Source organism: Puntigrus tetrazona, chromosome 11, assembly GCF_018831695.1.
Source record: "Puntigrus tetrazona isolate hp1 chromosome 11, ASM1883169v1, whole genome shotgun sequence".
Classification (NCBI taxonomy): Eukaryota; Metazoa; Chordata; class Actinopteri; order Cypriniformes; family Cyprinidae; genus Puntigrus; species Puntigrus tetrazona.
In genome coordinates, this window is record NC_056709.1 from 5,273,830 (window position 1) to 5,301,772 (window position 27,943).

General features: G+C 33.8%; 3 protein-coding genes across 4 annotated transcripts in view; 2 read left to right on the top strand and 1 right to left on the bottom strand.

The window, feature by feature from the left end:
- The first annotated feature begins 1,926 nt into the window (after window positions 1–1,926).
- On the top strand, window positions 1,927–5,710 carry mrto4 (MRT4 homolog, ribosome maturation factor). The gene is made up of 8 exons (XM_043252601.1): window positions 1,927–2,055; window positions 2,280–2,338; window positions 2,659–2,762; window positions 2,846–2,927; window positions 3,464–3,531; window positions 3,776–3,927; window positions 4,776–4,852; window positions 5,243–5,710. Exons 1-8 carry the CDS (start codon window positions 2,028–2,030, stop codon window positions 5,399–5,401), a joined length of 729 nt encoding a protein of 242 aa, XP_043108536.1. The 5' UTR covers window positions 1,927–2,027; the 3' UTR covers window positions 5,402–5,710.
- Window positions 5,638–10,217, bottom strand: akr7a3 (aldo-keto reductase family 7, member A3 (aflatoxin aldehyde reductase)). 2 transcript variants are annotated; one of them, XM_043252600.1, is made up of 7 exons: window positions 9,821–10,217; window positions 8,787–8,974; window positions 8,523–8,627; window positions 8,299–8,395; window positions 6,714–6,813; window positions 6,491–6,620; window positions 5,638–6,004 (listed from the first exon to the last, which is right to left on the bottom strand). In XM_043252600.1, exons 1-7 carry the CDS (start codon window positions 10,200–10,202, stop codon window positions 5,843–5,845), a joined length of 1,164 nt encoding a protein of 387 aa, XP_043108535.1. In that variant the 5' UTR covers window positions 10,203–10,217; the 3' UTR covers window positions 5,638–5,842. The 2 variants fall into 2 exon arrangements, with proteins under 2 accessions (XP_043108535.1, XP_043108534.1); XM_043252599.1 differs by having other exon boundaries at window positions 8,787–8,977.
- A 2,392-nt stretch (window positions 10,218–12,609) lies between these two features.
- Window positions 12,610–27,943, top strand: part of megf6b (multiple EGF-like-domains 6b) — a 60,394-nt gene continuing 45,060 nt past the window's right edge. Inside the window, 4 exon segments of the mRNA XM_043252523.1 lie at window positions 12,610–12,929; window positions 14,165–14,299; window positions 16,934–17,043; window positions 23,830–23,934. Of these exon segments, the coding sequence (XP_043108458.1) occupies window positions 12,844–12,929; window positions 14,165–14,299; window positions 16,934–17,043; window positions 23,830–23,934 (436 nt within the window). The 5' untranslated portion in view covers window positions 12,610–12,843.

The window sequence follows — 27,943 nt, forward strand, 5'->3', positions numbered from 1 at the left end:
TTTACATAATTGACATTTTATAAATGTGTATTCATGATTTAACTTTCAACAATAGCCAATTCACTAATATTTATACATTTAGCTTTTTAGTTCACTGAATGCAAATCTGTGATAAAATCAGGCTCATTACTCAGAGCTGAAAAGTTCATTCTTTATTAACAGTAATGATCAATATTAAGTGTGAAAGTGAGAGCTACCTCATAGCAAAACCATAAATAAAAATCGTCATCAGAAAGTTTTTACGTTTAGGCAAATTAAGGAAAGTGATTATTTTCACTTTTGCATGTTGCGGCAACACAAGCTCTGTTTGCATATCACCAAATGACTGATGAAAAGAATTAAACATTACACAAGCATTGCACCTTAAACCTGCCCTGGCTTGAAGAGCACTGCACAAAACACACCCACAGATTTCTGAGGATCATCTGTAATTTCCTCAATTGTTTTGAATAGACGGTCTAAGTATGCAAAATCAAAGTTTTTGGGAATGCAGTCATGTCTGCTACAAATCCTTTAATTTAAGTGTTAAGTGCCAATGTGAATCCATGCTTTCTAATACAAATCTATAACAAAAGCAGGCAGTTCCTCTAATGAGTTTTAGGTGTCTGGGAAAAGGTGTCTTTTTAGAGAGACTTCACAGACGAGTTGAAATGATCCATTATGGCAGCAGAAAACTACAAAGAAACTATGTGTTAAGCGGGTGCTGCACCAACATTAAGCCTAATGCTCATTTAAAAATAAAAATATCAAATCAGTCAGAATCCTACTTAAGTGAAACTATAGTTACATTTCTCTTGTGTAAGCATTTTTCTAGATGTTATTGATGCTTTATTTCTCAGTGACATGCAAGCAAAGAACCAAATAAAGGATTTCAAGAGAAAAAGAAAGGTATGAAGCTGTCAACTTCCTACCAACTTCATGCTAACAACATGTTAATCTCATTAGCAGCTAATCACATTAGCAGCTTTTTAAAAAACATGTTAACATCATACTAATCATGCAAATTTTGTTTTAACATTTTACTTGTGTTAACATGTTCTTAGCATAATGATAACACAATAATATGTTGTTAGCACAATGGTGCTTACACAATTAGGTGTTGCAATTAATACCAATAGTTAGCATTATAGAGTAGAGTGCAAAGTATAAGAAAATGCCCAGAGTTTTCATGTTATTAGAATTAACAAATTAAAAATTGCACCAAAACTTAGTAAAACCCCTAAAAACTTTTTTGCTTTAAACATTTACAGCAAAATCAAAGTACATGCAGTTGTAGCCTATACAGCTAGCTATTTAGCCGATAGCCTATATTTGAAACATTTGTTAGATGGTGGTAACTGGCTAGCTAGCTACCTGAGGTAATTTTAAAAAAATACATTTACAAAAAAATATTCACCCAACTAGTTTGAGTACATTTAATGGAAAAACAAAGGATTTATTGTTTAGAACAGAATTACTAGAATAACATTGCACCCTTTGAGAATTTTATCCCATTGACTATGTTTGAGAAAAAAATTACATAATTCTGAAAATTTTATTTTATTTTTCTTCAGAAAATGTACATATCTACTTATTTTTATTATTAACCAGTAAATACACAATTCCCTGTTGGGGCAACATAATAGCTGCACATTGTTCTGGACTACTGTATGTTCCACCACTTTTATATTTGTTGTTTGTTTTTCATATTCAATAGATTATAAACTAGTTGGAAATCACATTAAAATATCATTTTCGCACATAATCCACACATCCACACATATTATCACAGTCATGGTTCGCCTCCTGCGGGTTCTCAATATAACTCTCTTCTAATAATAGTTTTCCTTGCGAGGATATAGCAAATCCAACTTTGGTAGTCTTAGCTTATGAATATGAATGATTCCGTATAAACAACACGGATCTAATTAATATTCATAAGTCACCCGCGAACACCGCTGGGCGGCGGTGTGATTCCTCAAAGTCTGTGAAGCGCTCTGAGATCATCAGGCGAAGAAGAAAATACAGAGATCCACAACGTGAGAGCCATGCCGAAATCCAAGAGAGACAAAAAAGGTAGTTATTATATTTTTTGGCGTGTTTTATCACCTGTTATTCCTGCACTTTACACGCAATACGTAAAAATGACTCGAGCTGAAATACAGTCATATTTGTTAATTGGTGCTCAGATTTTAGTTTACGTGTTTATGTGTGAACTGCAATTTATTTTAGTGCGATTTAATGGTAAAGGAGCTGGCTGTATTACAGTTTGTTGATGTTTCTCGTAATATCATTAACAGTCTCTTTAACCAAAACAACCAAGAAGGGGTTGGAAGCCAAACAAAATCTGATTGAAGAGGTTAGTATGACTTTTCATTGCTTTTTTGGGTGAGACGTACCATGGGATTGTTTGAAGTGCTTGAATGACAGCAACACTGATTTAAATAAAGCTTGATGATCATGTTCTCCAGCATGCTCATTCTTTAAAGCGAAGCTTTCTAAAAATGTGAAATTATTTTATTATGGATGAAGACTGATATAGGCATATTTTTTCTTTATAAGATTGATTTGCTCTGTTTTTTTTATTGATTGCTTATTTTCAGGTCTAAATTAAACATGTAATATCATCACAATAAGTTTGCAGTTGATTATAACATTTTTCTGTTTCTCCCCTCTCAGCTGCGGAAATGTGCAGACATCTACAGATATGTGTTTGTGTTCTCAGTTGAAAACATGAGAAACAACAAACTTAAAGACATCAGGACGGCCTGGAAACACAGCCGGTAAAACATCTGATTTACTGGTTTCTGTGTGTTATTTTAGGATTTCCAAGAGTTTAAGCTAGAACTTGGATTTTATGTTTCAGGTTCTTCTTCGGTAAGAACAAAGTCATGATGATTGCACTGGGTAGAAGACCGTCAGATGAATACAAAGACAATCTGCATAAAGTATGTCTGCAATTATTAACAGTTTTTCTCACTTGCTCCTCACTACATTTTCTAAAACCATTAAACACAAAACCTCATCTTCAAGCGCTATTTACAAAACCTCTTGACTCCTCCTTTTGCAAAATTAAACTTTTGCCTCAAAACAGAAAACACATTGTTCAAAACATATATAGTTCTCAGAGAGAACATTTGTAATTTCAGAACAAATTTAATATTTTTCTGTCATTTGTCTCTTGATGAACGAAAACATGTTTTATCATAGTAGCTCAAAATTTACTGTTTTGAGAATGTGTTTTGCTGAAAAGTCTTGATCTGCAAATAGTTTTACCATGTGAAATTGTCTAAGATATTGACAGACTGCACAATTTGCTAAATGAGGTCAGGCAACTGAGAACTTTGTTCAGCCAATGGGTTTTAGTGTTTTATTCAGAAAAAGTGTAATAGCTAACTGATGAACGTTTCATTTTTCTCTGGCTATTAATTTGCTTATGAAACTGTCAAAAGTGTCTGATTTGATTGCCTGGTTTGTTTTGCAGGTGAGCAAGTTTCTCAGAGGCGAAGTAGGTGTTTTGTTTACAAACAAAACCAAAGACGAGGTTCACGAGTAAGTATTTGTGTAACGTTCTAATGTTCAGGCACCAATTAATATGCTTGTACATAAACCTATTTGTGATTTAATTTAAAACTAGATGAACTGACATAGTTTAAATGGTATTAATACCATTGTCTGTCAACAAGCTTTTGTGCTTTGCGTAGCATAAGTATTTTAATATACCAACATTATTAATATGTCAGATTTTATCATTACATTCTCATAAAATCTAATGAACGTTTTTTTTTTTTTTCAGATATTTTAGTAATTTTAAGGAGGTGGATTACGCTCGAGCCGGTAATGTAGCGACCATGGCCGTGACGCTGGATGAGGGTCCGCTGGAGCAGTTTACACACTCAATGGAGCCTCAGCTCAGACAACTGGGCCTTCCTACAGCTCTAAAGAAAGGTAAACCATTAGTTAACATAATGATTATTACACAAACGACACACCTGAATGAGATCTTCAGGTAATTTTAGTTTATGGATGTCTCTCCTAAAGAGCTCATGGCCTCATCCAGGTGTGTTAAATAAGGGAGACATGCAAAATGTGCAGTGCAGGGGGTCCCCAGGACTGGAATTGAGAACCACTGATCTAAGAGATGAGTTTATTTTCTTGATTGCAACAGGTTTGGAGAAATAATTGTAGTAATCAACTTAAGTCCATCAGTTAACATTCTGTAAAGCCAAAAAATTGTGTTTATAAGAAGCGGACAAAAACAAATATTTTTAACTTCAAACCCATTTTTCTGGCTAAAATATTTGCTTTCTTTAGTGACAACATTGTCTTGGCTTAATCAGGAGAAAAATATTTAAGAATCAAGCATTGTTTACAACCAAAACAGCTCTAAACAAATATGTAAGTGGATTTATCACTGGAGGAAGTAAAAAAAAAATTCAGGAGAAAGTAAAAATGTAAATTGTCTTGATTGTTTGTAAGAAACATTTTACAAAACCTTAACTGATGGACTGGAGTGGTGTGTGTTACTGTGATGTTTTAATCAGCTGTATGGATTCTCATTTTGACGGCACACATTCACTGCTACATTCCTCCAAAACTGTTCTGATGAAGAAACAAATTTATCTATCTTTGATAGCCTGAGAGAGAATAAATTTTCTGCGAAAGTTTTGCCTGAACTATTCCTTATATATTACCAAAGTGGCATGTGCAATTAGAGGAAGGATTTGTAACTGTTGTAAAATGCATTGGACAGAAAGTAGTTTGCAATAATTAAACCATTATGAATCCATCTGCAGGTGTGGTGACGCTGATAAAGGATTTTGAAGTCTGTAAAGAGGGAGATGCACTCACACCTGAACAGGCTCGAATTCTGGTGAGTTTGTACTGTTAATACACTGCATTAAAAAAAAAAAAAAAAAAAAATATATATATATAAATATAAATTTTTTACATTTTACTTGGGAAAACATTGGGAAACAAAAGACAACATGCTGCACTGTTTATGCACCTAGCAGACTTGAAATCTCTTTATTTGCATTCAAACTAGTGCCATATGTGTGCTATGTATATAAATGCGCACACGTGTATATGTTTAAAGAGACATGTAAACATTTTAAATTATATACATAAAAATACATTTTATTTTGGAAAGCACTCAAACAGTTAAACTCAATTAAAGTTATAAGGTCATAAACTAATTTTTATTTCAAAGGGAATTATTAAATTATTGTAAAACTAAAGGTTATTTGTACTTTCAATTCAGAAACTCTTTGGAATCGAAATGGCAGAATTTAAAATTTCAATTAAGTGCATGTGGAATTCTGAATCCGGGAACTTTGAAAAGCTGACGGATGGTGACCGCAACGAGACCAAGGAGGAGGAAATGGATGAAGACTCAGAGGACGGAGAAGGAAGTGATTAAAACCTGGACACAGGCAGTGGACATTCATTGTGTTGATCCAGCAGAAAACCATAAAATGTTTTAAGCGTTCTTTCATTGAGCTGAATATTACTATCACTGTCATCTGCACACTGTTTAGTTTCAATTTACTACAATTTTCTATAAAAATACAAAGTATAGTATAACTGAACACTGTTTATTCTCATTGTTAAATGTTATTTTAGCAAGTGTTTGGCAAGAAGACAGCAAAACAATTATTCATCAAAATGCCACATTTATTTGTATTGCATTCTCATGTAAACAAGGATAAAAATCTATTCTTTGTGTTCAGAGATTTTCAATCTTTTGATTGTATTAGTAATCACTGTTCACTCACAAAATATGAACATTAGAAAAAAATTATCTCTTAGTTCTTATAAATCAAGCTTAATTTAACTTTATTCTTTAACTATCACAAGGCATCTAGCGGAAGTAGTTTGGACACTCGTGGGCCACTAAGTCCCAGGCGTGTTTAAAAGCATCCACGACTTCCTGTTTTAATGGCCCTTCTGCTGCTGCTGTCAGGTTCTCATTCAGCTGCTCCATGCTGGACATCCCGATAATGACCCCATCGCCCAGATCACCCTGTAAACAAACATGTCAAAACGCTGAATACAATCTTTCATGTCTTTTGTGACTTAAAGAGAGAGTTCACACACACACACACAAAATATAGTCATTTAATTATCTTGAAGTGTTACAATAATATTCTTTTATGAAAATTATTCAAATAAACTCAGAATTAGAATTTTTGTGTGAACTGACCTTTCAAATGGCTTCCATTGAGTCTAATGATAGTTAACCTTTGGTGCGGTAATTATTTGACTATATATGAACATGTTAATTCTCTTCAGAATGGATTCTCACCATTCCATTCGCTCATGTCAGAATATCCTGTGAAGTCCGCTTAATGCTTTATTTTATTTATTAAAATAAATGTTAATTCAAATTGAAATATTTTAAACATTTCAGTTAATTGCCAAGGCAATATTTCTCATTTCAATGTATTTCAATTTAAAGTCCAAATATAGTTAAGACGGAAAAGTATACTTAAACTTGAACATTGCTCACCCTCAGATGAGAGTGATGGTACATCCATCGAACAGCAGCTGATGTCAGAGTGGGTTTCTCTGAGCCGTACGCCGCTTCCAGGGCTTTCTGAACCCCATCTATGCCTTGGAAATGACTCTTCTTCCAGTATCTGAAACACAAAAACATGTAACACTGATCACATCTTAATGCTCAACTAATTAGATCTAGACTATGAATGTCATGAATTATGAATTTAATGCACCTGTCTCTGTAAGTCCCGGCCCAGTTGTTCCCAAAGAATCGACCCGCAGGTTGAGAGCTCTCTTTATCTTCATAGTGATATTTTCCAGTTAGAAGCCCACCTGTGAGAGTAGCAGAGAAAATTATTTTACTTGTGATGAGTGTATTTTTGCTTATTTTAATCATTTACAATTAATAATTATCCAAAAATGTGTAAAAAAAACCCAAACATTAAGTGCTAAAATATTAGCCCAAAAAGGTTAAAGAGGGTAAAATACAGGTGCATGTCAATAAATGAGAATGTTCTGGAATATTTATTCATTTCAGTACTTCAATTTAAATTGTGAAACTGGTGTATTAAATAAATTCAATATACACAGACTGAAGTAGTTTAAATATTTGGTTCTTTTCATTTTGATGATTTTGGATAACATTTAACAAAAAACCCACCAATTATCTCGACAAATTAGAATACTTCGTAAAACCAATAAAAACACATTTTTGCTGGAAAACAAAATCAGCGACTTCAAAACGCTGTTCGGCAGAAGGAATGAAGCATGAAGTGTTTCAAAATGTATTGGTAAACAGGTTCAGTGACGTTGGTTTTCAGAAAACACAATGAACCAACACCAGCAAATTGTGGAAACTTAACACTGGATCTCAAGCAACTTGGGCTATTAGCTTTTCCACACTTCCTCCAGACTCTAGGACCTTGGTTTCCAAATGAAATACAAAACTTGCTCTCAACTGAAAAAAGGACTTTGGACCACTGGACAACAGTCCAGTTTTTCTTCTCCTTAGCCCAGGTAAGATGTCTCTGACATTATCTGTGGTTCAGAAGTGGCTTAACAAGACGAATAAGACAACTGTAGCCAAATTCCTTGACACGTTTGTAAGTAGTGGCTCTTGATGGCTTGACCCTAGACTCAGTCCATTCCTTGTGAAGTTCACGCAAATTCTTGAATCGATTTTGCTTGACAGTACTCATAAGGCTGCGGTTCTCTCGGTTGGTTGTGCATCTTTCACACTTTTTCTTTCCACTCAACATGCTTGGATACAACACTCCATGAACAGCCAGCTTCTTTGTCAATGAATGCTTGTGGCTTATCCTCCTTGTGAAGGATGTCAGTGATTGTCTATTAAGGTCAGCAGTCTTCCCCATGATTGTGTAGCATAGTGAACCAAAATGAGAGACCATTTTAAAGACTCAGGAAACCAAGTGATTTGGGTTGATTAGCTGATTGTCATGTCACCATATTCTAATTTGTTGAGATAAATTAATGGGTTTTGTATACATTTTGTTATTATTTTTTTTATTAGTAGTATTTTTATCTAATTATTATAATATATAACATAAAATATACTTTTAAAATTTTTCTATTTTTCTATTAAATATAATTTTTTTATTATTTTTATTTGTTCATCTTAGTTAATGTATTATCCTAATTTAAATTTAGACTAAATATTACTGAACGGCAGTTAAAAATGACAAACAACAATACAAAATATACATGGCAGTTTAGTTCTTACTGACTTTAGAACTTTTATTAATTAGGACCTGATTTATTATGTTTTGCAATATGTTTAAACAATAAGGAACACATTACCTGCCAGGGGATTGTATGCATAGAAACGGATGCCAAAGTATCTCAAACATGGCAGCAGCTCAGTCTCCACCTGTCGTGTGGTTGCATTATACATGCCCTTCAGAAGAAAAAAATCAACACTGTTCAAAACTGGTTTATTCATTCTTCAATAATACTTCATTGACAAATTTTTTAACCAAGACCTTGTATATAGACTTATATATCCATGCATCTAATGCACTTACTTGATACACTGTGGGAAGCACCCAGTTATTGTGCTTACAGATGCAGTAGATTTCTGCCACTTCCCATGATGCATAGTTTGATAAGCCCAGCTGTTTGAATTTGCCCTAAACACCAACAAAGAAAGCTTTTGTTTCCTGAAAACATCTAGGTCAGCAGCCATAAACTATCAATAACTCAGCGACTGTTAGGCATTTATCAAAGTGCTTGTCTGACGGACAAAGTCTAGGGTCAGTTTTGTATCACAGAAAGCTTTTGTGACGCACCTCTTTGTGCAGCTGGTGGCAGGCCTGTAGTGTGTCCTGAATGGGGTTCTGGTGGTCCGGTGCGTGAAGGTAAAACAGGTCAACACACTGTGTGCGCAGCCTCTTCAAAGACGTCTCTAGCTGATTCCGGACACTTTCTGGTTTGAGTGTTTTTCCCTCCCAGGGGTTTGCTTTAGTCGCGATGCGAACTGCTAAACACAAATAAAATTAAAGCACTAAACATTTTTTTTTTATTTTGTTTTCAGTTGTTTCAGCTATTTTAGCACTTCGATTTAAAAGAAATGAAAATTAGGAATGTTGCCATTAATATATTTCTATTTTAATTTAATCTATTTTTTTAATTATTAGAAGTAAAATGTAATTTTAGTTAATAAGAACTATGTAACAATCACAGACAAGACTGAAAATATAATTTCATATATTACTATGATGTACCTAATTTTGGATTGTTTCTATGTTTTTTTTTACATGATTGGTCTCTGGATTAAAATGCTAATACATTTAAAAATATTATAAAATTATATGATACAAAATATAAAATACTATACAATATTAATTCAAACTTAATTACTACTACTGCTACTAATATTTATTATTTTATTATAATTTATTATTGCTTACTATTTTAATATACTTTTATGCTACTACCACTACAACTACTAATTATTACACATAAAAAATAGAATACACAATTTAACATTCTACATAAATAACATGAAATACTACTTCTATTACTAATATTACTTATAATAATAATAATAATAATAATAATAATAATAATAATAATAATAATAATAATGCTAACTATTATTATAAATTATAAATAACTAAAATACAACAATAGACATCAATCAAATATTCAATAACCTAGGCAAGGGCCTATATACATTGCATACTACGGTCATTAGCCAAGTAACTTTTGCTAATGTATAAACGTGTTTACATACAAATGAACATGTTACGTGCAGTGACACGTGATCTATCCACTCTTGTTTGTGGTGATCAGACTAAGTGTTTGGGATGAGTTCTTCTACCTGTTTTGGGAAGCTGCATGTTTCCTATGATGGTCTCCGCCTGTCCATCATTGTACATGAACGCGGTGTCCAGCTCCTCGTGGCCGCAGTCTAAGAACAGCTGCACCAGCTGCGCGCTGAGGCGTGCATCCGCGCGTCCCCCAAACGCCATGGAGCCCAGCAGAGTAACGGGGAGTTTGGCCTGAGACATGCTGCGTAGCTGACTAAAGCGTGGTGTCGTGAGTCTAGAGAGAAGTACGTGGCGAGCTGCTCTCAGGCCTGCTCTGGCAGCGCACTGCATACTCAAGTTCCTGTAACGCACAGTACAGCCGGGGACTGAGGAACCGTCGCGAAAGAGTCGAAAATCTGCGTGAACGCAGAGGTCATAGCAAACGAATGCCATTGGTCAGCACAGGGAGGTGGACTTTTTAAGGTTCATAGTTCATATTTTGTCTCATCAAAATAACGATTCAGTTTTTCCAAGTATTATTTACTATTCTTTTAAGAACATGTAATTCTCATTGTAACCTGCAGATGTCAGCAAAATACAAATAACTCATACATCGGTAGTGGACCAAAACGTAATTTTCCTTTGTCATCATCCAAGCTTTGGGTGAACTTTATATAAACGTGTAAGAAAAGCTTTACATTCCATGTGTTGTAACTAGGTTTTCGCTATTTTAATCACATTTTGGTCTTTATTAGTTTATTTCAATAATGAGGTACAGCAGTTCTTAAAGAGGGGGCTCAGCAAACTTACAGATGAGACCAAATCAAATCAAATTCAAATTCAAACTTTATTTACATCTACACTGGACAATTTTGCACTAGTCACTTTACATTGGACAATTCACAACAGCCACTTTATACTTTGTACTTTATATTTTATATTTATATATTTTTTATACTTTATATATATATATTTTATATTATATATATAAATTTTTAAATTTATATATATACTTTTTCTTTCTTTTTTTTCTTCTCTTATATACTCTTTTATATATTTCTCAAAAGTTGTTTCCTATTCCTTTAATTTTTAAATCTTATTTATAATTCCTGCACTTTTTCTTCTTTCTTTTTCCTTTCTTACGTTTTTAGACGCTGGACGGCTGTAAAAAGCATTTCACTGCATGTCGTACCATGTATGTATGTGTATGTGACAAATAAAATTTTAATTTCAAATCAATATTTACGTATTTACTTGACCTAAAATATTTATCTTTAATTAAAATTTTATAAAACACACAAAACATATAAATGTTCAACACTACAATAACATATTTTAATTTTTGTTCATTATTTCTAACATACTAACATGGAGGTGCTTGAACACGGGGACAGAAAAAAGATCACTGCTGTAGAGTGAACAAAAAAAAAATTCTAAAAAGCAATTATAGCAAAATATTAAGTGCAGTATCTCAATATGAGATAATGTCAAATTCTATTATAAGGCTACAGAATATAGTAATGTCAAACTGTTTGACATGTCATGTTGGGTTTTCAAATTGCATCACTGATACATCACAATATTTGCACATAATTATCATAAGCCAATAATTATTGTAAAAATAATTATTCTTATAAGAATAAATGCAGTCTTCAATAAAAATGACAATAATAATGGGTTTTTTTTACTTTCATTTTCAAAAAAACAGTAAAGTTTTTACATTTTTATGTGACAAGTGTTATGTGACAAAGTTATTATAAACTACAATATTCTGATAAATAATTTAAAATTAGTCTATCTTAAGAAAGGCAATACAGATGATCTGTGAAGAACAAAGGATGTTTTGTTCTACAATGTATTTCTTTTATGTTTCATGAATTATATTAAACATTCTTGAAAAGAATTTCAAACTAAATCTTCCTGTGACATGTCCACATGTGCTCTGAATAGCTGATGTTTTTATAGGTGTGTTTTAGTGTGTAAGCGCTTTGGGCTCATGGCAGAGGTGTTGAACCCTGGTTGGCATTGACCTCTAGAGTCGTATCCGTGCTGTTAGAGAATGTTTTCCAGGTTCTGTTGCCTCAGAATCCCTGATCCCAGTGCTGACCTCTAGATCCTCCCGCTGCGCTGCTTCAGCTGTGGTTTGTGATCCCTCAACAGGCCCGTCCTGTGAGAGAATAACTTCTGATGTCACATGCTGAAGGTTCTGGAATATGGGTAATGCAGTGATGGTTACTTCAAGTAGCATCTGCATTAATACAATATTTTAAATGCAAATGAGTATTATGATAATATTTCAAATATTAACAGCAAAACAAATTGAGAGGTGAGAAACAGAAGGTCGTTAAGTGACATTTTTGGTAAAAGGATATATATATATATATATATAATATATATATATATAAATATATATATATAATCTCAAATGAAAGATGAGCTCTTTCTGCTGGCAAAAGTACAGTAATTCATGAGTGTAATGTATTCTAAGAAACAACTGTATTTTTTTTCTGAATATTAGAAGAAGTATTTTATGATTTAAAATTGTATATGAGTGTTTAAAAAATAATAAATAAACACAGGTGTTTTATTTGCGCACTTAGACTTGCACGTCATAGCTCTGTTGCTGGTCCTTTAGTTAGGTGTTTGCTTGTTCCTCAGCAATGTGAACATTAAAATGTGACTTCATTACAAAATTACATTCATTTGACTCTGACATCTATCTAATAAAGTGTTTTCCTTTGAATTAGGTCCTTTGAATAGATGCAGTAAATCAGGCTGAAGTAACGAGTTTACGCTCATTTGTAAGTCATCCTGAAGGAGTTCAGTCAGCCCCTCAACTGCCTTTGCTTGTTTCTGTATGCGTCTCGTTCCTCTCAAAGGACATTCCCTTCACTGCTTCCACAGGAAAACGGTGTCCTGAGGGCATTTGGATCTCGGCTGGTGTCTAAGGTGGATCAAGGGAGTCTTTTCCCTGCTGTCATTTGCTGCTGCGGTTTCAGTCGCTTTCCACGCGCGTTAGTATGGACGCAGATTAGTTAGTTTTAATAAGGCTTTACGGGTGTTATTTAGCTGCAGGGATCTTTCTTAAAGGCGTATGAAGATGGACGTGTTATTTTATTTCATTCTAATTAATGGAATTTATGCAGCATCCCCTTCTGAAAGGAAACTGATGCCGCACATGTGAGTAACTGGCTTTGGTTTGATATTGCGCGCGCTTCTAAAATATTATTATTATTATGAATATTATTATGCGAATTTACGTCTCACGTTTCGAAAACCTTTTGTTTACTTTGGAAACTCTTCTTGACCCATGTTTACTCGTATTTTGGTGAACGGAAGGTTCTCAGAATACTTTGGCTAACGTTCTGGTAAGGTTACAGTATTCTTAAATACACTGAAGTTGTCTGGTCTTTAGGTTAATAGCGTTTTAAAAAAAACGTTAACTCGACAATTTTTCATGGAACGTTTTTTCTGAAACATTTTAAACATTATTACTTCCCAGTTAACAGGGAACATTCTCAGAACTTTGGCTAACGTTCTGGAAAGGTATTTTCAAAGTTATGAACAAACGTTTTTCCAGTAACTAGTAGAACGTATTAAAGTTATCCGGTCTTTAATCGTTTCCCTAAACGATTAAAGTTTGGCTATTTATACTGGACGTTTTGAATGGTCAGACAATATTAATAAATAATGTTTTTAGAACTTATAGGGAACTTTAGCAAAACATGTTTGTTAGCTGGATAATTGTTTTGGAATGTTTGGAAACGTAATGTTCACATAACGTTTGCTATATGGAAAAAAAAAGTTCCGTTCACATAATCATAATCAAAAATCTTTTTTTTTTTTTTTTTTTTTTTTTTTTTTTTTAAACTGGATGTTTTGAATATCTGGAGAACATTCAGAAATAATATTTAACACAGACAAAGCCCTTACTTTCACGTTTCTGTGACACTATCTGCCAGTAACCCAGACATAAGTATGTTTGAGAATCCTAAGTATGTTTGAGGATATAATTTTTTTTACAGAGTGACGAATATATCAGTTTGGGAACTTAAGCTGTGTAAATCATGTGTATCTTGTCATCTGTTAGTGCAGAGATGATTTAGATGATTTATTGGCATTTACTTACTATATTAATGCTGACATGGAGCATCTAAGTATTTGAAAGTCTTACAGCTTGTTCCCATGTTCTGAGTTTATTAAATTGCATGGAAGGATGGTTGAAAATTCCAGATGACTAATTTATAAATGTTTGTGATAATCTATGTTTGAATTGGTGTGACCTATAGTGATTAATATCTGGGCTTGGAACCAAAATGTCAAAACATTGTAGGTTCTTTTTCAAAATGTCTCATTTCAGGTTGCTCGACGAGGACTGAACCTGCAGGTGAACAGAAGTGTGTTTTTATCTCCAGGCCTAATGTGTGTGCTGTGCAGGAGGTGAAGCTTGTGGCCCAGATGCAGCCATGTGTTCAGGCCTTCACACGGATGGTTAAAGCCTGGAAACAGGGATGTCTAGGACAGTCATGGTGCATGGGCTACGAGAGGAGGTGGGACTTTTCACACAATGACAAAACTGACTACATAAATCATCTTTATGTAAAAATAAACTTATTGTCAGTTAAGTGAAAATGAACCGCTTCTCTTGTAATTTTTGCAGTATATAGCATGCGTTACTCACGAAAGCACACTTTCCACATAAATTAATTCTTGCGTATGTAGGAGAAACAGAAATACTGCCCAAAGTAAAAATGTTTGTAATGCAAAACTGTAATAAAAATGTAAAATAAGCATCTCTGATGCATACTACAATGATGTAATGATTTTTATTCTTACCTAGTTTTGATGTTTTGAAAAAATAGTATACAGTATATGTGTTGCTGTTTGCATTTGTTAAAATCCTTATCCCTAAAGTCATGCCGCAACAATGTAGTGTAGTTTTGTTTGAAATGCTTACTGTTGCACTCATTTCAACATACTTCAAAAAATAGTATGCACTGTATGCTGTATAGTTTGCATTTGTTCGAATCCTTGTCCATAATGCAAAGTGTAGTAGTTTAGAAATGGTTATTGTTGCATTATCTTTCACATACTTCAAAAAACAGTATGCTGTATACACTATATGCTGTTCAGTTTGCAGTTTTCTTTTATCATTTTGTTTATCTATAAAGGCATGAGAAAACCGTGAATACTTCAGAAACATTTATTTTTGCATAATCTTTCACATATTTTAAAAAGTGCAGTGTGCATTATTCTTTTCAGATCTTTATCCATAATGTGCAACACCTCATGTAGGGTAGTATTGTTTGAAATGTGTAATTAGTTTAACAGTTTAACATACTTTAAAAATAGAATACACCATATGCTGTGCAGTTTGCATTTGTTCAAATCCAAGGCACGAGGCAGCAATTAATGTGTAATAATTTGTAATATTTATCATTGCATACTCTTTTACGTACTGTAAAATTAGTATACAGTTTATGCATTGCAGGTCGCATTTGTTTAAATCCTTACCTGTAATGTCATGTGGCAACAATGTAGCAAAGTATTTTTATTTTTTTTGTTGCATACTGTGTTTCACATACTTGAAAAAGTATGCAGTATATAGTGTATGCTGTTCAGAGTGCAGTATGCATCTGTTCAGACCCATATCCTTAATGTCATTCAGAAACCGTTAGTATAATACTTTTAAAATATGTATTGTTACATACTTTTTCCACATACAAAAAAATAGTATGCAGTATACACTATATTCTATATTTTTGATGATGCCTTGTGCACTCCACACTATTCCCTTCTGAAACATCAAAAAAGGCTTTTTTCTTCTCATGGGCTACCTTTGTTCTCTAATCAGACTCTTTTAAGTGTAAGGTGTAGTTACAGCCTTGATGAAAGCAGCAATTTGACAGGCATCTCCAGAGGGTCTTGCATACCGACAAGGCAGAAGGCAGACGCCCTGTGCTCACACTTTGACAATCCTCCCCTCACATCGGCTCCGTATACTTAGCATGTGAGAGACCCAGGCCCTGCAATTAGGTGCTATAAACAAAGGGCACAGGGTTACGACTGGAGCCAAGATGCAGGACTGTAAACTACAGGGAGTGGGAAACTCTGAATCTCACGTTCACAGAAAGGATTATTAAAGGGTGGATAAGAGAGATGTGTCGCTGATTATAGGCTCATATGTTTGTGTTTTCACACATCGAAGCTCATCCACAAACATTAGTCATGACCTGATCTCTTATTCACTCACTAACCACAAACACACATATTACAAACGCACACCTTTAATAGCTCACAGAGAGGATGAGGCTGATGACAGACTTGTGTGTACTAATAAAGAATGTTTACAGGTCTTAATCTTTAGCTAAATGGAAAAACTAAGTAAAAACCATGGATATTTTCATTCTTTCTTTCTTTTCCTCACTTTCTTTCTTTTTTAACAGTAAACTGGTTTCTTTTATGGTGCATGTAGTGTGTAACAAATACTATTCAATGTACTATTCAATATGCACTTTTGACTTCTTTTAAAAAAACCTGCTTTTTATTTTTAGATATAATGATCAACACTTAAAAAAAGTTTTATGCAAACATTTAAAATTGCACATATAGCAAAGTTAAGTTTTTACATTACATTAACTTTTAAATGTAATTACAACATTTTGGTTCATTGTTCATTGTCTGGCTCATTGTCTGTCATAATTAAGACATCACTAACATGCTCATTTTTAAAAAATGTTTAGTTAAATCGAAGTTGCCAAGTCCATAGATTTCCTTGCAGAAATACCTTTTTAGGATTTAGGATTTTTAGGGTTTTTTAGGACAAGGCTTACACAAAAATTAACATTAACCCATTAATTACTTACTCTCAAGCCATACTAGATGATTTTCTTCTTTCAAATGAAAATTATATTAAAACTATTCTGGCTCTTCTAAGCTTTATAATGACAATATATGGTGCTCCAGATTTTGAAGCAAAATAAAGTACACCCATCCATCAAAAGAAATAGACAAGATTTGAAAGATAAGACTTCTTATAAGAAGACTTCTGATAAGAATTCTTATTGTGTGTGTGTGTTTACTCATTGTACCATATAGTCTTATGAAAAGTAATTTTTGCTGTTAAAGAGTGAATGTGTAAGACAATATTAAGAAAGATTTCTTCCTTTCTGTTTTTCCCACAGAACAGCTTACTATACTGCATACAGACAGGTGTATCGACAGGAGCACCAGACGGTTCACAAGTGCTGTCCAGGATGGTCACAGCTCAACGGGGAGGCTGGATGCCTGTATCGTAAGTCTTCTTTAAATGCCATGCTATGCAAAACCACAATATTTACTGAAAAAGTGCACAAATGCCCTTGTGTAAAGCATGTGCCTTAGAGTGTCAATTCCTGAAATCTCTATTTATAATGATTTTGAGGCCTTTTTTTGGCCAGTAGATGCCTGATTATGCAGCTGTATAAGTTACAGATCAAGTTAGTGATTTCATGTTACAGGTAATTAAATTTACTGTGGTGTAAAAGTGTCCAGATTACACAGAGGGAATAGAGAATGTTTCAGCTCTAACATGAAGGTCCATGTAATGATTTAACATGTTTGCGACAGTTAAACCATGAAGTAGTCTTGAAGTAGTACTTTCCGTTGTCCTCGCTGTTCACTGTGAAATTAGGAAATTAGTATCAAGATTTGCTGTAATGCTTTTGCTTGTGGATTCTGTATAACTTTATGAGTAATGGTACTGAAAAAACATGCTTGTCTCAGCAACAAAGCTCTGATCTCGGTTTATTTCAGCAGCTCATCCCGTCTGCTGTCTGTTCTAGGTGGGGTTCCACCATTTTCATTGTTCTGGTAATAAGAAGGCCCCTCTGGTTTTTCTTTTCTGAAGAGTTTTCCTGTGCCTAAATGGACTAGTTGGGAATGCTTTGTTAGGATTTTATAGGAATGTCATAATCTGCATACTTCCACAAGCACCCTGATGAAGAGTAGCCTAGCTATGGACCCTTATTAGACCATGATGTACTCACAGCAGGTAAAATCCAAACAGTGATATACCAAGATGCTTTGTCCAGTTTATTGAGAAGTTGAAAAGGGACAGTGCACCCAAAAATATAAATTTACTGTTAATTTCCTCACCCCACACCCACACAGTTGATTTTTTCCTGAAACCATAATCCTTGGCGTTTCATTAAATGCATTCATTAAATATAAATGGAATAATCTGTTTGTGGTTAGTTACTCAAACCACACTGACACCTGACAGTCACCTGATGTCCAATGCGTTGTGATCAGCAATACCTCCAGCATTTACCGGAAATGTTACGGCCCTTATCATAATGTGATACTGCTTCCCGGCACTGTGACACCAAAACAATAATACACATTACAATCGGGGCATTTGTTGCATCCAGAGGAGACATAATAACTCATTATCATGACGTAGTACTGTCTTTAATTGTCCCTTTGCATTGCATTGTGTAAACCTAACTCCATGTCTACATTTGTGGTTCTGAGAAATGACAAAGACAACAGCACTACTGTTCACTAGTAAGTAGCAGATATTTTTAATAAGAAAACATAACTTACTTAAAGGTTGTGAGTTAGAAGACTGTTGGATATGCAGTGGCAGTGAAGTGTGTGGCAGAAAAGGCAGTTTGGATCTTGTTAAGGAGTCAAAAGGTTGTCTCTGAGGTGTTGCTGTCATTCGGTAATCTGCTTGATAAAAGGAAGCGTGCAGTGATGGCTTTTCTTTGTTTTCCCACTAAATGCTAATTGGTTTAATATAGCAGTTCTCAACCTTTTTGTCTCTGATGACCTCTGTCATCCCAGACGATATTCAATTTGTTTTTATAGGTTATATTTACGACAATATTGAATTTAAATGGAAAAATAAATGGAAACCTAACTCCATGTCTACATTTGTGGTTCTGAGAAATGACAAAAGACAACAGCACTACTGTTCACTAGTAAGTAGCAGATATTTTTAATAAAAAAAACATAACTTACTTAAAGGTTGTGAGTAAGAAGCGCCAGATTGTCCTTGCAGAATTACACCATAGTCTCTTCACGCAGCCAGCATAGGCTGCTGCCAGGTTCAGGAAAAGGCACTGCACGTACTCTAATATTTGGGTTGAACTGTTCTGGACCAGTGTTGTAAATACAACTTAACCACTGATTTGTAGTTGTGTCCTCTTTTAGAAGCACAAAGTAGTTTCACTTTTCAACACTACAGCGAGAATAATAGTTCCGCCTTCTTTATTTGTGTATATTTTTGGGCGTTGTTATAAAATAAACCCACTCTGTGACATAGATAAGTAGGGGCATGTTTAAATGAGCCTTTTTAGGGGGGTGTAGGCAAGTCATAACTTTTATAAAGAATGTCTTTTTGGTTTTGAGACAGGTATCTTATCTATGCACTAACAGCTTGTAACAAAAAGTTAAAAAACTTAAAATCACATCATATGACCCCTTTAATAATATATTTGTGTATACGTATATATTGAATTGATCCAGTTTATTGAAGACTTTCCTATTTGCCTGAGGCTTGGCAAATAATGTTCAGTTTCAGACAGAGACTGATCATTTTGCTTTATAAGACTTCATATCATCATATCGTCAAAGCCATTCATTTTTGATTCTCAAAAAGACTTGCATTTTATAAATTGTCATTGACGGTTTCAGCCAATAATCTTCTTATGATTCAACTGAAGAAAAAACAAGTCACTGACACCTGAATGACCTGAGGATGAGTAAATTAAGGACAGATTTTAATTTTGGGTGAACTTTCACTTTAATTCCAGATGTTTCAATAAATGAATGTTCTTCTGTTTTTTATTTTTATTTAGAGGATTCCCAATGGTGTTTGAAGGTGAACAGAATGAGCTAACTTTTCCAGAAAGTTAATTTGGCAAAGCTGTTTCGAAGTCTTAGTTAGAGTTTTGTGCCTGCATGGTGTATTTTTAATGTTTAGTTGAGTTGATGATCATTGTGTTCATTGTCAAATCGAGCCTGGCATCTGTCCTGACTAAGATTGGGTCTGTTGTTCCCTTTTAGATGAAGAGACTAGTTCCCAGAACAGGTTTTGAGATCAACAGAATCCTTCTGTTAATCAAGTTGACATCCACAGTTTGTTTGTTTTTTTGGGTTTTTTTTTATCCAGGCATCATGGCGACTCGAATGGTCTCATGCCAGAATGACTGAGAGTTGCATAACAGTTTATCCTGCAAGTTGTGATTTTCTCTGCTGTCTTATTACTAGAGCCGACACAATCCTCAAAGACCCCTTTGTCTCTCTGAGAAGGTGAAACTGCTCTTTATACCTAAAAAAATGTAAGCTTCGTCCCCGATCCTTTTGGTTTGTTTTTAACACACACTCAGCTTGCATTCCTGTACACTGCTTAACATCTTTTCTTATTTTGCGTCAGTTTCTGTTGCCTTTAACCCGCAAACTCGGCTTTTATCTCTGCAACTTGAGACGTGGAAGCACTTTAAGAAATGGGACAAACTAATCACTTTTTCTGAGCCACTGAACATGGACAAAACACAAGTTGATGAGTTGATACTCAAACCAGAAATCCTTGTCTGACTGGCACACATAGAGAATGTCTGTCTTCATAACCTTTTCGTTCAGTGTGATTCCCTGGACAGCTGGGATGGACAATCGAAAGACTGTTGGATATGCAGTGGCAGTGAAGTGTGTGGCAGAAAAGGCAGTTTGGATCTTGTTAAGGAGTCAAAAGGTTGTCTCTGAGGTGTTGCTGTCATTCGGTAATCTGCTTGATAAAAGGAAGCGTGCAGTGATGGCTTTTCTTTGTTTTCCCACTAAATGCTAATTGGTTTAATATAGCAGTTCTCAACCTTTTTGTCTCTGATGACCTCTGTCATCCCAGACGATATTCAATTTGTTTTTATAGGTTATATTTACGACAATATTGAATTTAATTATTTAAATAATTAATACAAATAACAAAACAGTTATTAACAATTCAAATAATTAAATTATGTAATTCCAGAAGTTTCAATAAGTTTTTCAGGTTTTTTTATTATTATTTTTTTAATGACATATGAATTTACAGAAATAGCAGTGGCAATTTAAATGAGTTTAGAGATGTATTTAAAGATTTATATAAATATTATAAATTCTGTTTATAACAATATGCACTATTAAGGTAATTTATTATGTTAAGTACAATAATAATAATAAATATAATACATAAAATAAATTCTGTAATTTACACACATTTAAAATTAGTGCTTGATCTGTGCATATTTCTCTCTGCTTCAGACAAGATGATCTTTTACTGGAGAAAGCAATATTACGGATAGATGACACATATTTTAACCATAAGCAATGTTTTGAAATGAAAAACTAATGATTATTTCTGAGCTTTTCACTTTCACAACTCCAATGGACTAAAGTACTGTGGATTATGATGTTTTTAACAGCTATTTGAATATTTTAATCTGATGGCACCCATTCACTGCAAAGGGTACATTAGTGAACAAGTGATGTAATGCTACATTTCTCCAAATCTGTTCTAATGAAGAAACAAATTAATCTGTATATTTAATGGGTAAATCTTTAGTAAATAAAATTTTGGATTGTCCTATTTCTTTACAAAGTAGACTTATGTTTAGTTTAAATAATTTTTTAACATTTTGCATTGTTTTTTCTCTACAAGCCACTAGATTAAACTTCAGAAAGCTTTTCTTTTGTCTTTCTATGCTTTCTTCTTGAGATTTACGTCACTTTGCAAAACTGGAACTAAAATAACGCACATTAAGGCACTTCAGGAAAATTGCTTTGGTTTAATTTGATCAGGCTTGCGAGTGGGACAACAAACAAATTCTGTTTTTCATTCTAGTCTAAGTTTATGCAACTTAATCTTGAAGCTAATTACAGTTGGGATCTTTTGGGGTACTCTACATACACACTGAAGCCCTGTTTATTTCTTTGTTTCTCAAGTATACCATTTGACTTAATGACTCTGGTTTGTTTTAGAAGTGCCCTCTGTGCATAAGTGAGATTTCCTTCCCTTTTAAAAAAATGTGCACTTGAAAATACTCATCTTTTCTTTAAGGAGCAAAAGTCAGAATTTGAAGTTGGAAGCAGAAAGTGGCCAGCTATTGTGATTGCTGCTGAAAAGTGATTTAAAACAGAACTGACCACTAATAGCAGCAATTATGAGCAATGCAGGTCTTTGTCGGGGAAGGAAACGTCCTGAAGAAGTACCAGGAATGTGCCTAACTGCTGTCCTGGGTGGTCTGTTGTAATAAAGGCAGTAACTGTCCATGGCACAATTGGTCATTAAAGCTAAGTGAAGCTCACAACAATCCTTGTGGATTTCATTTAATAGACTCGAGTTGAAGGTATTTCAGGGTTTATAAAGATTCATATCATGTTTTGTCTTGATTATCGTGAGTTCCAGCACATCTTATGTAATAATGTGTTATGTAATAATATGAGCAATGCCAAAGCTTTATTTATATTCAGATATAAGGAAATTCAAAAGGAAATTAAGAGTTTATTTACAAAACCCAATCTCCATAATATCTGAAGATGTGATTGAAGAGGAGTTCAACAGTTTCCAGGACTGGGGGTAATCCCTTTAAAAGGAAGCAACAACACTTGTGGAATCTGTCCACTACTGCAAGTATGCAAGTATTATCTTCAGAAGGAGGTAAATCGGTCATAATGTTGACTCCTTGGTGTGACCATGGGCAGTTGGGAACTGGTAATGGGCAGCGCTTTCCAGCTGGCAGATGACATGGACTCTTGGACAAAGCATACTCCTTACATCCTTCGACATACCTTCTCACATCCCTGGCCATAGCATGCCACCAGAAGCGATCTGATAGCAGCAAGAGGGTGGCATTGGCCCCTGGGTTATCAGTGCCCTGCTGTGTCCGTGGAATGTACTGGTAATTTGGGGGGCAGACTGCCGAACCAACAGAATCTGGATCAGGGACAAATGGTGGAGATTTCTTTTTTCGCTTAGATGGAATAGGTAGTAAGTGGATTCATTTTTTCAAGAACAGGTTGAATAGCAAGGAGTTTTTATGATAAATGGGACATTTTAGATGCATATGGCCACCAGCTCCACAGTACAAACACAGACCCAAGGTCAGCCTCCTCTGTCTCTCAGCGGAAGACAGTCTCCCGGAGTGCTGGTGAATTCTGGATGACAAAGTGCATTAACATGGGTATTATCGGTGACATGGCAGGATTGCATGTGGGAAGAACAGCATATCAAGAGTCGGATGAATTCCTCTAATCAAATTGAATCATTGTAGGCAGCCAATTGGAGATAAATTCAGGGTTCCCACCCTTGTCAATATGTCGTCATCAGAGACTTCTTGTTCTATTAAATCTTGTTCTATTGTCTTAAAAATTCAATACAATGATTTTTGCTTTTTGAAAACAATATTCATGTTTTGACATAACATAAAGATAATGACAACATTCACATTTAAAAATATGTAATAGTGGTGTAATTTCACATGCTGACATAATTAAGTGTATTATTTATATACTTATATTTGTTAGGATTTATTGTAAAATGTTAAATATTTATTAATTTGTAAAAAAAAATATTAAATGTTAAATATTTTAAACAAGCTTTCATTTAAATTTTTTTTTGCTTTTGTAAACATTTCTAAATGGTTTAATTTATTTTAAATATACTCTATATACATATATAAAATAACTGCCAAGTCTGCCTTATCCTGCCAAGTATTTTTTTATTTTTATTTTTATTATCTTGTTCTGTTGTATTTTCAGTATTTGCAATAATAATAATAATAAAAATAACAATAATAATAATACTTTTTTTTATAGTTTTAGTTTACATAGACAGCAATAATGTATTTGTCTTGGTGATTTCTGTTATCATGAAAAGATATTCATGCAGCTCATGCAGAGTGCATACGTGCATAAGAGTGTTTTTTCTTCAGGTGTTAACAGGGTAATAGTACCAGAGAAACAGCTGCTAAAGCCACATGTTTTCATGTCTCATGTCAGCCTCCAGGTGTAAAGGAGTATGATCAGTGTCTGTGTCTTTGTGTCTGTGTGTCTCTGACAGCTGCGTGCAGTTTTGGCGTGTGTTTTAATGGAGGTCGGTGCACAGAAGGGTCTGCTCAACTCTGCCACTGTTCGGCTGGATTCAGTGGTCCGAGCTGCCAGTATGGTAAGTAAATTTCAATGAGATATATATATATATATATATATATATATATATATATATATATATATATATATATATATATATATATATATATATACATATTTTTTTTTTTATATTGGCAACTATTAGGCTACTATTTACTATTTATTTTTATTTAATGCACAAGGTTTACATTTTTAAATCCTTGAATCCACTTGGAATCAGAAGCTTTCCTGTATGCCCTTTAGAAAATGTGTGTATTTATATTGTTTTTGCAGCATTTACGTGAGGAAAAACTCCAGTCAAGTTACAATTCAGTTATATTTATTTATTTAACACTATTAATGACATAATATTTTTCATGCATTATTTTTATTAATACAATTTACTACTATTATTATTATTATTATTATTATTATTATTATTATTAACTACAACAAGGAAAGGAAAGGAAGGACAAAACAACAGTATATAAAAACCTTTTGTGTATGCAAATATAATGTGTAGTTATTTAGTTTTTACAGCATTTGTTTAAAAAAAAAATTGTTTCCAACCTACAGAGCATTTTCTCAGGCTGTCTCTAATGTATTGAAAGCCAAGAATTTTATCTGTAACAGCAGTCATAGCCAGTGAGAGGATGCTAATAATGGAGGATGTTGTTTTTGGTGATAATCTACACACGACAGGAAATTCTTCACAAATCTCATCCTACATTTTCAATTGCTGTACTCTTCTCTTTGTTTAATAGAATGATAACACATTCAATGGAATCATGGGTAATCAAAGTGGTGCAGACAGATTCAGTTAATTACACAGCTTTCAGCAAGATTATGAGCATCTAAGTTGTTGTTTACGTATTGGCTTTCAGAGACCCTGGATGCAGTCAGTGTAGTTGGAAGTGGTGTGACCTAGTGGCTTTCGTCTGTTTTCTGCTTAATTGTTTCAACAAGTTTGTTTGCTGAAACCGACAGTGTCTTGAAAACAGGGTCAGATGTGCACAGCTGGTAACCATTGGTCATTTATTCTGGGCAGTTTCTTATGTGTGTGTCGTTAAGAGTGATGCTGATTGTTTGGTTGGGATATACAAACACATACGAAAACACTAACAGCCACAATCAAAAAAAAAGAAAGAAAGCCTAGTTTACCCCATATATCTTCTGTAATGCCAAACTGACACTGAAAAAGAGACAATCTGGAAGAAAAATACGAGTCTCACGAATGTTGAGGATTATTTATTCTTGCTGCTGTTATATTAATATGTATAATAGATGAAATATCTTATTGTATAAAATGATACAACACAATATATTGTATAATAATTTATGCAGTGTCTTCTATTGTTATCATTTTTAGATATTTCATGCGGGCATATTTATTTTTAGTAAATACCGTTTTAGTATTTATATTAAACATAATGCATGATACGTTATTGTATAAATAGTAATACAATACTGCTGTATAATATTTTTATACAGCATCTTTCATCACATTATTATTATTATTATCATTATTATATTACTTTGCTTTAAGCAAAGCATTAACCAAAACATTCCTAACACCTAACATTTTATTTATGGCATTGATCTTGTAGTTTCAGCAGTGAGGACAAAGGCTGTGTTTGAGATTGTGTGCTTTCTGTTCCTCCCTTGTTTGCTTCATCACCAGATGAGTAAAACCCCACCAGAGAAGCTTTTGAATGCTTTTCAAGCTCTTAAATACCTGTTACTCTTAAACAACTGATGTGAGGCTAATGTGTGTTTTATTGGTCTCTTTTTAAAGCTACTGAACTTGGCACAGGCAAGGTTAACTCATCAAAGCATGTCAAAATGATTTTGCATGACTTTATGTATGACTAGAATGGATCAGACGGCCCAACTAAAAGTATACATATTTATAATTGCATGGTTTGCATGCTTGTTTTATTCAGCATTTAATGGTTCATACTAAAAATTGCACAATTTGATTTCAGAAACAACATCATAGCTACTAAATGGTTACTTAGGACGATAAAGACGATAAAGTCAAAAGGTTTGTGGTGGCTGTGCTTTAAAATGTAATTTTTATGATCTTAATTTAAGAGGTGAAGGACTTTGATAGAAAAGAAAATTGGTAGTATTCAGTTTTGAGTATCTCTTTACAGTAGTTTCAGTTTTGTTTACCCTGCCTCCTTTAAATGTTTGAAAATGATTTGAAAACATTTGCTAGATACTTAGAAAAGTAATCAAATGTGATTAGATACATAACAAAAGTAATTGAAATAGTTGAACTACTTATTACATTAAATAGGATTAAAATTTGTTAATTGCATGATTTTTCTGCACAAATAACATTGTTATGCACAAAATGCAATAAAATGTGGTGTATTGTGTACTTTTATTTTAAAACTAATGCTATATGAACAAACACTTTACAAACTTTTTTGCAGCAGTGTCCTCTTACATAGTAGCAGTTAAAATATTTATTGTAAATCTTAATTAAGCAAACTTTGAAAGAAACTGAACAGTATTTAGATTTTTTACCTTTGATTCACCACATGTGCAACTGTACCTGAGTGCATTAACAACAGCTTTGCTTTTGCTTTATGGCAGATAGCAGACTTAAGTGCATTAACTGTTTTTCAAATGGACCATTGACTAACTGAGATTGTAGGTAGTGTCAATGATCCATTTGAGAGACAGGCGGTGGAAATGAACTTGTAAGTCTGCAGTCTGCCATAAAGCAAGAAGAAGAAGAAAAAGGTGCCAATGTGAATGCGCTCAGGACAGTTAGATATGGCAGTGAACTATTAGAATTTGATTGAGTCTAGGTTGCTGCAGGGCGTCTGAGATTTTGAACCTGTGCTGAGGGTCTGTTGAAGTTAATGGAGGAGGACGTCTAGATTGTTACTGGTTTGTCAGTTTTACACCAGGTCATTCAAGTCATCAACTGGACATCTGACCACTGAGACCCTGAGCTATAAATACAGCTTTCAAACTCTGCAGGATACCAGTAAACACTGACTCCTAGTAAGCTACTGGAGATCATGTTGTTAGGCCCATTTCATATTTTAAGGATCTTTTTTCCATGTACCCGATGGAATTTAGGTATAAAGTATCCTTCTAATATCCTTCTAATATTCTCTTTTGCTGCTCAAGAAATATTTCATTATCTTTTGTGTTTTTGAGGTTACATGTCAGTTAGATGTAGTTTGAAAAAGAACCAAATTAGCACTGCTAAAGTTAGAAGGAAATATTTTAGAGAATAAAACCAAAATTGATGGGCTAAGTAAACTATAAACACCCAAAAATCTCTATGATATATCAGTAGCTATCTTTGTGCAATTATTATACAATGGTTTTCAAAAACCGTTATTTTGTAATCACAAATGTTTGGTAGCGTAATAGCATTTTTGTCATTTAAATATTTGGAATCCCTAAATAAATATAGATATTATATGTTTATTTAATGGTAAGTGTCTGGATGTTGAATCTGCTCTTTCAGCAGATTCAAGTAGTGTGTTTTTCTTTCATTTTTTTGGTCAATTGAACTTATGTTGGAAGTTTGATTGACAGGTGATTTGTCCAATCATAACACCAAATCTGCCATTTTTCTACAAAAAAACTAACAAAACGGATTAATATTAGTTATGTTTCCATCCAAAGATTTTAATTACATTTATGTGCATAACTGAAATATTGCATATGCGAATAAAGCACTGTTTTCATCCAAGAAGTCAAAAGAACAAAACGTCACTTCCTAGAAAGCTGTGGCATTAAATATAAGAATATAGGAGGCACTGGAATATAATTTTATAATTTTTATTTAATTTAGATTTGTTATAGGCAAATTAGCCTACTTCCACCTAAGAATGAACTGATGAAATGCAATAAAAGTGGTCAATGCTTTTGAAGGCAGATGCTGCTGTTTGGGAGCAGTGATGTAAGACAGAAATACTTTTTATTAAGACAGTTATACAGAAGTAGTTAGACAACAGACTTTGCTCGTTCATTTCAGAATGACCATAACAACATATAGATACTGTGTAAATATGATC

Coding starts and splice junctions, on each gene's coding strand:
- mrto4 (XM_043252601.1), top strand. CDS start 2,028: ATGCCGAAATCCAAGAGAGACAAAAAAG. Junction 2,056..2,279: donor ATCCAAGAGAGACAAAAAAG/GTAGTTATTATA, acceptor TATCATTAACAG/TCTCTTTAACCAAAACAACC. Junction 2,928..3,463: donor ACAAAGACAATCTGCATAAA/GTATGTCTGCAA, acceptor TTTGTTTTGCAG/GTGAGCAAGTTTCTCAGAGG.
- akr7a3 (XM_043252599.1), bottom strand. CDS start 10,202: ATGGCATTCGTTTGCTATGACCTCTGCGTTCACGCAGATTTTCGACTC. Junction 8,396..8,522: donor TGCTTCCCACAGTGTATCAA/GTAAGTGCATTA, acceptor TTTCTTCTGAAG/GGCATGTATAATGCAACCAC. Junction 6,005..6,490: donor ACCATCACTCTCATCTGAGG/GTGAGCAATGTT, acceptor GTTTGTTTACAG/GGTGATCTGGGCGATGGGGT.